This window comes from Polypterus senegalus, chromosome 6 (assembly GCF_016835505.1).
Source record: "Polypterus senegalus isolate Bchr_013 chromosome 6, ASM1683550v1, whole genome shotgun sequence".
In the NCBI taxonomy this organism is placed as follows: domain Eukaryota; kingdom Metazoa; phylum Chordata; class Cladistia; order Polypteriformes; family Polypteridae; genus Polypterus; species Polypterus senegalus.
The window spans coordinates 109,491,174-109,504,579 of NC_053159.1; the positions used below are offsets into that span (position 1 = coordinate 109,491,174).

General features: G+C 37.3%; 1 protein-coding gene across 1 annotated transcript in view; it reads left to right on the plus strand.

The window, feature by feature from the left end:
• Window positions 1-980: 980 nt before the first annotated feature.
• The window catches only part of appbp2 (amyloid beta precursor protein (cytoplasmic tail) binding protein 2), a 41,178-nt gene continuing 28,752 nt past the window's right edge, over window positions 981-13,406 (plus strand). The window contains exons 1-2 of the mRNA XM_039756741.1: window positions 981-1,385; window positions 10,755-10,843. Of these exons, the coding sequence (XP_039612675.1) occupies window positions 1,248-1,385; window positions 10,755-10,843 (227 nt within the window). The 5' untranslated portion in view covers window positions 981-1,247. The remainder of the gene's footprint in view (window positions 1,386-10,754; window positions 10,844-13,406) is intronic.

A 13,406-nucleotide genomic window follows, 5' to 3' on the forward strand; every position in this document is an offset into this window, starting at 1 on the left:
TATCATATACAGTAACAATGGAACATTTGGAAATCCCGGTGTTTAACTTATTTGCATTCGAATACTGAACATTTATGTTTCTGCATGGTTCCGGAGTTTTCAGGTTGCTTGGCCCATCATTACACATAAGCTCATGTTAGTTTGCAATGGGAAGAGCCAGGCAAGGACGACAAGCTGTTCTGTAACACTTGCTGCGATGCTCGATCTGGTACAGTAATCTGCTCCATTTATGGCACTGGCCAACTCTCTCTTCCAGTGATGCTTCAAGCATGGATGTTATTGTTGGTAGTTTAGCAATGGCCTGTTGTTCCAGTTGTTTGATATGGAATTTTTATTTTTTTATTGTGATGGATCAGTTTGTTGTCTAGCTAACTTGTGCAGATTTTCTCAGATTCACCCGCCTGTTGCCTGTAACGGGACACACCAGTTTTCCACTGTTTCGTTTAGCCTTAAAATGGACAAAATATATTTTTTGTTCTTGATGTGTGTGTGTGATTGACGTTGTGTAGGTCTTATATGGAGTCAGGAACCGACCCCAAAATTTTCCCGGGCCAGGTTTCGCATCTTCAAGGTCTGTTAATATTGTTTTGAATCCCTTGATGTGAGAGACCCTGTAGTTAGGATGTAGCGGGTTGGATAATGGATGGATGGTTGCATGGATGTGAAATACGTTCTGTGTAGTATCCATTAATGTGCAATTCTATCTCTAATGTTAAGTATGAGATGAAGTCTGTACATATTTAAGCATAGACCTGTAAAAATATACTAAAACATGATACACTGTAAACAGTAATAAGACAAACGTCTGGCCCAATTAGCCATAAATCGTGTTTGTGGTTTACGCTGTCGGTCATAAGGCATTGAAGACTGCTTGCCAAATAGTGTAAGGAGAAGCGAATCCTCTTCCAACGCCGGCCGCTCGCTGTCACTGCAGTCTCTGCCTTTGCCTTTGGAGTTTCAGGACACGCGCCTGGTATGCCTCCCTCGTCACGTGGTTCGCCTCTAGCGGATCTGTCGGTGGCGTCATCGCGTCGACGAAAGCGGATGAGAAAAAAACACAGCAAGAAGTACGGGAAAAGCTCTTTGGCTTTACATACCTCTAGAAAATAGTGGGTCAAGAAGTAGAGAAGAGGAAAAAGTAGTCCAAAGTACACTATCCGGTAATCGAAGAAGCTGCGAACCTGTCTCTGGAGTGAGGTGCAGAGTCGGGCGGGTGGGACTGAGTGGAGCCCGAGAAGAAAAACAACATGGCGGCACTGGAGTTGGAGTGGGTCCCGGAGACGCTATACAACACTGCCATTTCTGCCGTTGTTGATAACTACAGCCGCTCCCGAAGGGAGATCCGTTCACTTCCAGAAAACATTCAGTTTGACGTCTACTACAAGGTGAGACAAGAGCGCGGACAATCGCTGCATCTCCTCTCGTACTACCGCAGCTGCGCATATAACTCATAATTTCAAACTGCAAAATAATTAATTACAGCCATTACAGGTCGCCAGACTGTTGCAATACCATGCACATGTTCTTAGGTGGTTCACCTGATTTAAGCTTCTTCTACAGGCAGACTTCAGATTTCGACAATTTCGAATGTTGACAAGAGGTCCGGTTTTGGGGGTTTGTATGGGGTGTACTAGGGCACACCATGACGCAGTGGTCATCATAACTACAATTGTGCTTTTTACTTCACGTATCTCGACTCTTGCTTCTAGCCTTATATGACAGCAGTCATTACCTTTCATGAGAGGGTTATATTCTACAAGCATGGATTTTACTTGTATTTTAAGACAGGGAAGGTCACGATGGTTCTGTCAACTTCTCAGTGCACACGATTGATTCAGAATGTCAAATGAATAATCGTAACCGTGATTCTCGAGTTTTTACTGGAGGATGTGCTATATAATATCGTGATATTTATGTTTCAGGTGTGGAATTTTAATTCTTGGTCTTGTGGACACTCTATGGGCGCTGGTGTGTGTTAGAAACAAATTAGAACCGAACCTCAGTGTTAATTGAGTTTCTCATTTAATTAGTTTGGCCCACCTGTGTCTAAATTGATAATTGTACAGATCATATTAATATGAGTTAAAATCATAATATTTTTTTGGGTTGCTTGCTTGCACTAATAAAGCATTATGGGAAGCTTGAACCTACTCTGGCAGCATGGAGCACATGGCAGGGACCAGCACCTCTGTTCATCAATATGTTGCAGGGCACATGCACTACCCTAGCTACACATACAGATGCTGGAGCAATTTAGAAGAGGAATAAACTAAGCAAACACAAAGGCAAATGGCCCTTAAATAGTTACCTGCCAAGGATTTAAACCCAGTTTCTTGCACCTCTGTGACAGTTTTAGTAGACAGACGTATGTTTTTATATTTTACCTATGCATTTTTTCCCTTCATGCTGACCAATGTAATTATATTTGAGACATTCATAAATAATTAACAACTTAAGATTCTTAATATGCTGTTGAGATAAAGTGGAAAAATAATGCAGAAGATGAAGATTCCCTTGAGTGAAATGCTGTAGCCATCCAGCAAGGAGTATCATGGAATTTCATCCACCTGTCCATGACTGAACCCACTTAATTGTGCCTAGGGTAGCCTTGGCCAGAGTCTATCCCAGAGTGCATTTTGCAGGAAGCAGTCTTACATGGGGGTCCAGTCTGTCACTTACCAAACTCATACATAGAAAGTTGTGGAGAGCATTGTAAGGTCACCAATTACATTTCATTGACATATGCTGTTCTTGGGCTGAGATTTAAATCCAGGACATATATAGCTGTTAAACAATAGTGCTGTTCACTGTGCTATCCATTTGTGAACATCATAGCAACTCTATTGTCAAATAAGGTTAAGTGATGTTTATTGTTGTCTGTACATGGTACAATGAAATTTGTATACCTGTATATGTCTGTTTTTATAGCTGACAGAAACCCAATACAAAAATAAATATGAGAAGCATGTTAAGCTTACAACATATATATGCAATTGTATACAAGTATATATTTGCACATATATATTTTTTACATGCTGCTTTTTATGTTGCAGCATTTTAAATCTTATGCATGACTATTCAGCAATCTTATGAATTGTGGGTAGAAAGGATTTTTGAATCAATTGGTGTGAGTTCCAATGACCCTGTACCATTTGCTAAAAAAGTAGTGAGAAAAGTGACCATCCAGAGTGGCTGATTTTTTCAATTTTCCTGTTTCTTTTTCCAAGTCAGTGAATGTTGTACATCTCTTGAAGGGAAGAGCTGGGTGCTAGTAGTATTAGGAACAGCCTTCACCGTCTTTTGCAGTGCTTTATGATCTTGAGCCAAGCAGGTTCTGTACCAAGATTTGATACAACCAATGAGAACATATACCACTATGCACCTGTAGAAGTTTATAAGTTTGTATAAAAATATGAGGTGTCATCAGATATCTGAAGTAGAGAAACTGGTGATCTGAAATGTTTTGTACACATCTTAACACCATCCCCTTATGCTTCCTGACATCAATGACCAGCCCCTTAGTTTTGCTGATATTAATGGTGAAGTTATTCTTGCACCACTGAGTCAGCAGGTAGACCTGTTCACTGTAAGCTGGCTCATCATTGTTGGTAATCTGGCCTGCTTCTTCATTAAATTTAATGGTGGAGATGGAGCTGTGTCCGGCCTCATAGTCAGATCTGTACTTTAGGGGCCGTGGCGCACTACCATGTCAAGTATTTGTATTGAAAGTCGGCCTGGATGATATGATTCTGCCTGTCCTTACATGCCGAGGTCTGTTGATTATGAAGTTCAAAATCAAATTGCAGAGGGTGAGCCTTAAGTCTGCATTGAGGAGTTTGATGGTCTGCTTTAATAGTACAGCAATGTTGAGCTATAGTCTATAAATAGGATTCTAGCATAGCAATTTATATTTTTCACATGTGCCAGGATGGTGGGAGGTACAAGGTATAAAACATTTTCTGTGGAAATAAGTTGATCATGATTATCTTGGAATGTTGTCGTTACTGTGTTCCAGCATCAGTCTTTCAATGCACTTTGGCATCCTTGAGTGAGTACTACTGCTATTTAGTTGTTCGGACAGTCCACCTTTGTTTTCTTCAGCTTAAGGATAATTTCTGTCCTTTTTGAAACAGACAGGAGCAAAGGGTTCCCTTAGTCTTCTTAAAGATGTCACTGAAGACTTTAACTAATTGGTTGATACAGCTCTTTAAAATCTGCCCTAAAATTCTGTCTGGGTCAGATGCCTTATGGATGTTAATGTAAGTCCTCCTTATGTTATGCACAGAAACAAAAAAAGGATGAATCGTGTGGTGCTGCATTGAATGCAGACTTCTTGTTTTGATCAAAAGGAGCATAGAAAACATAAACGTGATCAGTCAGTCCCCAGTAACAATAAATAATCCATCAGGCTGTAAACACTTGTATTCTGCAGTAATGGTATAAGGATAGTTCAGCTCATTGTTTTTCTTGGCTAGTGGAGATGATAAAAAAGCTTAACCTTGATCAATGAGTATTCAATATTAGGAGAACAATTTAACGTGTATGTTCTTGCAGCTAGGAAGTTATCAAATCAGGCTGAATGAGAAAATTGGAATGAAATGGCTAATAAAACATGGTACACATAAAAGATAAAAAAATGAGTCTTTGCATTTCTCCCCTGAATCTAAAGACAAAAATATAGTTTTCAATCTGTTGATTTTCTAACCTCCTTATCTTCTTTAAGAATGCAGGGAGCTAATGTGTCTTCCAGTAACACTAGTTGCATAGCAGAAACCAACATTAGATGGAGTGCCCATCCATCGCAGGACCCACTCATACTCCCACACTCACTCATGCAAGGCTAATTTACAGGTACCATTCAGCATAATGTGCCTTTCTTTAGGATATCGGTGGAAAACGAGTGCCTAAAGGGAAGCTCCATGCTGAAGCAAAGACAGAATGTGGAGATTTCAAAGGCATTGATAGCTGACTTGTGGCAAAGAATAGACTCTGGTTTCACGTTAGTTGCTATGCCTTTACCTGTTTCTGTTCTTCAATGGTGACTAAATAAGATGCTCTCTATTCTGTGATAATTTCAAAATACAATTTTTGAGCCAGTATTTGCAAACCTCTGCTTTGGTGAGACATTTATTTGGCTCTGCTCATGATAATGCTAGGAAGCACAAGGGAGTCCTGCTGGAATGATGCATTATGTAATGCATTAATGGCAATACTGAATCACAGAGAAGCACAGTTATTGTGGTTGCTAAAATTGTCTGCTTAAGTGCTAAAAATAATTTAGCAAACCCCAAATTGTTGGAAGGCAGTATTGTCTATAAGATTTGTGTAAAAGCAAATGTCGTCTCTTGGTTATTTTCAAGGTAAATCTCATAAGTGATCACATTTCCTGAATTTAGAAATGCAGTTTAGATCTAGCAGTAACTGTCATAAGCCTAATAAAATGATTTGTTGATCAGCTTGATTTTAGAAAGCATATTTTTGCAGAAGCAGTTGCAATTTTACTTTGGTAATGATTATATCCCTTAGGTTATTCATTTTCCATTGAAATTTAAATTTTTTTGAGATGTACAAGCTCCTATCTGTGTGAGCTACCACTGATCTACATTACTAAACGAAAATTTTTATATATGCACGGATGCCAGAGGCCAGAAGCAAGCCGTGCACAATACAACCGCCGTACGAACGCGCACACCACCGCATATACAACCTTCGTTTACTAATGTAGATCTCCAAGCTGGGATCTGCCGCCGTGGTCACTTCAGCACGTGAATCTGCCGCCGTCACCATCAGGGAACTAGGTGGCGCCGAAAGCACACATGCACAATGTCCCAGTGCACCAGAGTCAAACCCAGCAGCTTCCCAGTGTCAGTAGATGGTGCCCAAAACAAAAAACAAAAAGTGATTGCCATTCTTGGATTGGCGATTCTTTAGAGAATTGGGGTTTTACTGGTTACAAAGATTACAGGCAGTGTGGTGTAGTGGTTAAGGCTATGGACTTCAAACCTTGAGGTTGTGGGTTCAAGTCCCACTATTGACACTGTGACCATGAGCATATCACTTGACCTGCCTGTGCTCCAATTGCAAAACCAAAAAATGTAACCAACTGTATCAGAAGTATTGTAAGTTGCCTTGGATAAAGGTGTTTACCAAGCCAAAAAGCAAATGTAATTATGATATAATGTATTAAACCTCTATTGCTAGACCTTAATGTGTATAAGGTCAAATATGCTGAAATGACATGGCTGTCATAAATAGAGAGAGGAACATTTACAGCCTGTATCTACTGTTAATCTTGGGACAACAGGTAATTTCAGGTGTACCTGTACAAAATGTGAAATAATTTCTGTCAAGGACAAATGATGGTGTTTTTCTTGATACAGAATCACTTACATGTCCGTTATTTGTCCATATTTAGTTTTCTAGAGAAAATATTGCTAAAACTTTAGCACCTACTTGTTTAGAGCAGTGATTTGTTTTAGAAATGGTCAATCAAAAACATCCTTTGTACTTAAGCGGTATTGGTCTTCCTGTGTAAAATGGGTACCACAAACTTGTATGTCAGATGTCTGAAAGGCATCATTTAGGGTGTTAAAAGAAACAATCCACATTTTAAATTTTTGTACATACCCCTTGTAGTTTGTAGTCATAGTCGAGAAAACTTTTCAGTCACGTGTTCATGGAACATGGATATAACAAAGTTTGTCTTAGAATGGGACTTAATTGTGACTAATGCTGAACAACAACAAACAATATCAAAAACATCTCACCTGTGTTGCGTAATCCACGTCAGGCCATCTAGTCATATGCTCACAAATTGGAAAACGTATGTGTTTTTTGCTAAAATATTGTTAAATAACTACTGAAAATGAAAGTAGTTCACAAACAGCCAGCCTATTCACATGAGGTCACACTTTTGAATTAAAAGCAGAACTCTTGACTAATGAATGAGGGAGAGGGGCATATGTCGTATGCAATAGGGCTGTCAAATTAGCTCTAAAATAAGGTTTGAATATTCCAATTTAAAATAAGTAAATATTTGCATATATTCAAATTCAGGTCAGAGATTCTGTTCATTATACGTAAACACCAGCTGACTGCTACAAGACCCACACAACATTGTAATAAGTAAAAAATATTAATAATGTAGCAGAGTGCTCTGCCAGCACACGTGGCTCCTAATGGTTTAAGCTCCTTTTCATGTCTTCTTTTATGGCTTGCTGTCCTGACAAGGATCACGAGGAATACAGGTCAGTTAGTAAGACTGCAACAGGATGAGAATAACAAGCAAAGTAAAAGAGCAGTCAAGCTGAAGCTTGATTTGATTTATTTTTATCAGAGATGTTTTGCAAATTACATCATATTGCAGCAATAAAATACAACCCCGTTTGGATAACTGAACACCCCATTTCAACTGCATTCATAAATGTGTTACCAGTCTCCTTACAGATCCCATTTGGTATTGGTATATATAAGAAATTAAGGAATTCTGTCCTTACTTGATGGGTTAAAGTAGGAGAGATAGCTAGTTACAGTGGTAGTAATAATGGTATCTAGACTTCTTACACCCTAGACATTCTTTGTCAAATCAATCCATTTTCCAGAAATCCCTCGCACTTCTGTGTGAAAAAATAGAGAAAAAAATACCAGGTGTACACATGTTATCCAGGTGACATCCTGTAAAATTGTTTTGGTATAAGATCAATACTTTACAAGATACAGCCAATTTTGTGAGGCGAGAGGGTGTCAAATTTGACGTGGCTTTGTTTTTCATCAGTTTCACAAGACCTTGTCTCAAGAACTAAACCACCTAACAAGCTTGAATTATACTGGTACCTTTATAAGTATAGTACGTAACAAAATCAAAATGTTTGTTCCAGATGACAACATTTGGTAAGAGCAGACATTCAAAAATGGGGAAAATATTTTGAGTCTTTGGCTTTGCCATGTTTAGTCTTTCAGAAAGCATATCTCTAACTAATACAGCCTGCTGAAAAAAAATTCCATGTTTAGATACCTGCATAGGGCTTTTCAAAAGTTTATAAACAAACAAGAAACTGCATCAGGGTTTGACCAGCAAACTGCTCAAATGCGAAAAAATCATTTTGGGTCTAAGTTTCAGACCAGCTTAATGCACTGTGGGAATGTCCGGACATTTTAAAAATTATATTTCCTGTATCCTAATGGTCCATTTTTTCTCAAAAACAAGTCTTACTTATGTGAATCTTTTTATTTTCCATTCTAAACATGGGTTAATTTCACCATTTTATCAGTAATGACAATCGTCAAGTTCTTTATCACTAACAAGGGTATAGGATTAATGGGAAAATATATATATAGATATATGGGTAAATCGCTGCAATGACCGAAATTACATCCACAAACACATGTATCTGAGCTCCGACTGACGCTACTAACGCTCTCGGTTGTTTGTTTACAATCGCGCAAGCGGATACACGTGACCGCATCCGTTTCGTAACACAAGATGTTGGTCGTAAATCAAAACAAAAAATTTTATTTTAAACTTCCCGATAATTTATTATAAATTTTATTAATAAAATCAACAACTAAAACACTTTTTTGAATAAATTCTTTATTTAATTTAAAGTACCGGCATGCAAAGTTACTTCTTCATCTGAAAGATGGCTCTGTGGTTTCGTCATTATTTACTTCCGTATTCATTGGCAAAACCAGCATTGCGCTGGAAATCTTGAATCTGAAACGATACTCGTTGTATAAACCGACCCCCAAACTCCAAGCCAAAAATCTAGGTCGAAATTCTCGGCTTATATAACGGGATCTACGGTATATTTATTTTTTAGCCGCTAAGACTTTTAAGTACAACCCCAATTCCAATGAAGTTGGGACATTGTGTAAAACATAAATAAAAACAGAATACAATGATTTGCTAATCCTTTTCAACCTATATTCAATTGAATACACTACAAAGACAAGATATCAAATGTTCAAACTGATAAACTTTATTGTTATTTTGCAAATCTTCACTCAATTTGAATTTGATGCATGCTACACATTCCAAAAAAGCTGGGACAGGGGTGTGTTTACCACTGTGTTACATCACCTTTCCTTTTAACAACACTCAATAAGCGTTTGGGAACTGAGGACACTAATTGTTGAAGCTGTGTAGGTGGAATTCTTTTCCATTCTTGCTTGATGTACAACTTCAGTTGCTCAACAGTCCGGGGTCTCCGTTGTCGTATTTTGAGCTTCATAATGCGCCACACATTTTCAATGGGAGACAGGTCTGGACTGCAGGTAGGCCAATCTAGTACCTGCACTCTTTTACTATGAAGCCACGCTGTTGAAACACATGCAGAATGTGGCTTCGCATTGTCCTGCTGAAATAAGCAGGGACGTCCCTGAAAAAGACGTCACTTGGATGGCAGCATATGTTGCTCCAAAACTGGTATGTACCTTTCAGCATTAATGGTGCCTTCACAGATGTGCAAGTTACCCATGCCATGGGCACTAACACACCCCCATACCATCACAGATGCTGGCTTTTGAACTTGGCGCTGATAACAATAAGGATGGTCCTTTTCCTCTTTGGCCCAGAGGACACAACATCCATGATTTCCAAAAACCATTTGAAATGTGGACTCGTCAGACCATAGCACACTTTTCCACTTTGTGTCAGTCCATCTTAGATGAGCTTGGGCCCAGAGAAGCTGGTGGCTTTTCTGGGTGTTGTTGATATATGGCTTTCGCTTTGCATGGTAGAGTTTTAACTTACACTTGTAGATGTAGCGACGAATTGTGTTAACTGACAATGGTTTTCTGAAGTATTCCTGAGCCCACGTGGTAATATCCTTTACAGAATGATGTTGGTTTTTAATACAGTGCCGCCTGAGGGATTGAAGGTCACGGGCATCCAGTGTTGGTATTCGGCCTTGCTGCTTACGTGCAGAGATTTCTCCAGATTCTCTAAATCTTTTGATGATATTATGGACAGTAGATGATGAAATCCCTAGATTTCTTGCAATTGTACGTTGAGAACCGTTGTTCTTAAACTGCTGGACTATTTGCCCATGCAGTTGTTCACAAAGTGGTGAACCTCACCCCATCCTTGCTTGTGAACTACTGAGCCTTTTGAGGATGCTCATTTTATACCCAATCATGACAAACACCTGTTTCCAATTAACCTCTTCACCTGTGGAATGTTCAAATCCTCAACTTCCCCAGTCTTTTGCTGCCCCTGTGCCAGCTTTTTTGGAATGTGTTGCAGGCATCAAATTCAAAATGAGTGAAGATTTGCAAAACAACAATAAAATGTATCAGTTTGAACATTAGATATCTTGTCTTTGTAGTGTATCAATTAAATATTGTTGAAAAGGATTTGCAAAGCATTGCATTCTGTTTTTATTTACGTTTTACACAACTTCCCAACTTCATTGGAATTGAGGCTGTATTTACACTAATGGTACAACAATAAAAATACATCAATCTTCAGACAGCAGTGTAAATATTCAGTTGAGCAAAATAAGAAACTATTACTGTGATTGAAAACCCATAGACCCAATTGCTGACAGTGGGATAGCTACAGGAAACTTTTTACACAATATGTCATTTGATTGCACCTGCTCATAATCTCCTATAAAAATACACCATAATTAAACAAATGAAGGTGGCATAATGGGTTGTGAATATCTGTTAGACTAATAATTTGGCAATACTGTGATGCAAATTCTTTTAAATGCAGTAGACTTCCTTTATTTGAAAGTTGTGTTTCTTTTCAGCTTTATCAACAAGGACGACTTTGCCAACTTGGAGGCGAATTCTGTGAACTTGAAGTTTTTGCAAAAGTACTTCGGGCTGCTGATAAAAGGTACTTTTTAAATGTGTTTTTATAGTATGTCAGGATTATATGCTTTGTAAAGAACATGTTATATAAAGTTCCAATTGCAATTTCATCACTGTTCCTGATGTGAATTGGATTTTATGTTTTTTCTTTTTCAGGATAAATCACTCATTTATATTTTAAATTCAATAAGTTATGAAAATCTGACTTTTTATTTTAGTGGTTTGATGTAAATCTTAATTGAAAGATATATGCCAGCATCTTGTCTTTACCTGAAACCTTCACGTAATTAAGGAAGGCACATGTTCTTTAGCCCAAGTTTAGACTGGTGATAAATTCAAAATAGACTTGCCTAATTGCAAACATTTTGAAAACGTTTATTTGTAAAGCACATTTTCATACAAGAAGTGTAAATTAAAGTGCTTTAAAAGAAGTACAAGAATTACAATTATAAAATAGATCAACACCTAAATTAATTATTTAATACCATAAATGAAGAAAAAATACATAATAAATGTTAAGAATAAATGTAAAAAGAGGTGTCCCAAATGGAATTTAATAGGACAAAGGAGGAAATATGTGCAAAGCAGATATTCCTGCTTAATTCTGAAGTAAAAGGTTTGATTAATGCATGAAGTATACTGTAAATAAAAAAAAAAAGGATATTTGTTACTCATATCAGCATTCATTGTATGGAGTGTCCTGTCCTACATGCATATTTATTGCATGTAATTTATCCTATTTTTTTGACCTGCCAAAACTGAGTCTAAGGCATGAACCAGCCCTGCATTGGTTTTGCCTGTCATTGCAGGGCACAGTGTCATGCACATCACAGGCCAGTTTTAAACTATTTGTCAATTTAACATGCACTGTTTTGGCAGTTGGTGGTAAACAAGTAAACCTCTTATGAAGATACAGAGAAAGCTTAAATTCTACATACTAAATGACTTGAATGGTATCAGTTAATTTGGTAAACTAAGTTCTTTGGTGTGTATCTAATTGTTTTTACTGATTTGTTTTCATCATCGTAATGGTCTCCTCTGCTGGCATTCTTCGGTCCTTGTATTGATTGACAACAGCAACAGGTTCCAAAGGAAAATAACTTGCCATGGTTAAAAGGCCCTTTAGAATGATAATTATGCATAATTTGATGATGCAGTAACACACACCAGCTAAGCAGCAAGTTGTCCTGGTTCTTTTATGTATTTAAAGTAGGGGACTGGAGACTGTAAGAAATGCTGCAATTCCTATAATATCCACTGGTTTTTTATGTAAATACCTTTGATTTAATGCTGAAAGTCTACACTTTAAGCTTATATCCTTATTTTCAATTTAGTAGCAGTTAGCACTGGGCGATAGATATTTAAATATTGTTGTGATTATTTTGGCCCAAAATGTGATGATCGATATTTCTTGATATGCTTTTAAAGCACTTTGAGGATTGAAGTTCAGCACCTTGCAGACATTGTATACTGTATATAGTTCAAAACCTAGTATAGTCAGTTTCAGTAATATGAGATATTAGGAAACAAATTTTCCCCTCCAAAATGTAATAATTTCATGAATAGTTGTGTCTGTTATCATCTGTGTCTGGCAGTCAGTAAACATGGCAATCTTTCTGTTTAACTTTTTGTATATGCATATACATATGCATATTATACGTATTGTTTTTTGATTTACATTAGTTGTAATGGTTCCAAATTAGATATTTACATATATGTTCTTTTTCTCACCTGTAACTGTATGATATGTAGAGGTTCTCTTTTATGTAAAATTTCTTCAACATAGGAAGTACTGAATTTGTGGCCAGGTAACTCATATTTTGCATACAGTGTTCTTAACAGGTTCCTGACTTCTCATTTCTGTTAGCAGGGGTTCTGAAACTTTATAATCTGAGAACACAAATAAGAAAATGTTACCTTACTGAGACCCAGGAAGCGAATTATAGGAGAGCCATTCAAAGGCAAATAACAATGGCCCAAAAAGAGAAGTAGAGAGCAGATATATTTTTAATAAAACTATCATTATCTTTCAAAACAAGGAATATATTCTTGAGGTATATTACTGCCAGAGTAAATAATTAGTTTAATGTTCAGTAAAGTTGAGAAAAATAATTTATGATATAACAGGAGTAGCATCAGTACATGTTGATTTTTGAAAGGACTGTCTGAATGATCACTTAACGTAAGTCATTTGATTCATGGCAGTAGAGGAGGAATAAAGTACTTAAAAACAATTAATCGATACATTTGCCAATTCAATAAATTGATTTAGAAAAGTAGCTAAACTCTAAAAAATGTGTGCATTGTTTGTATTTTATATGATGATAGGATAAATCTTGACAAATAATTCAGTGTACAGTCCAGTTTGAAATCTTTAGTGCTACTGACGGATGAGTTCAGAATTTTCTACATCTTGTCTCAACCTTTGGGAAATTTTCTGCAGTTGTTACAGTTCCGAGGGGTCCAGCAAAATGTTCTTTACACTGCCAGTTGATTGAAATTTATCAAACCACTTAAAAATAATGTTATGCAAAACAATTCTTCCTCACTAAGGCACATTAAACTAAATGCAAAATCTATTTTTCCAC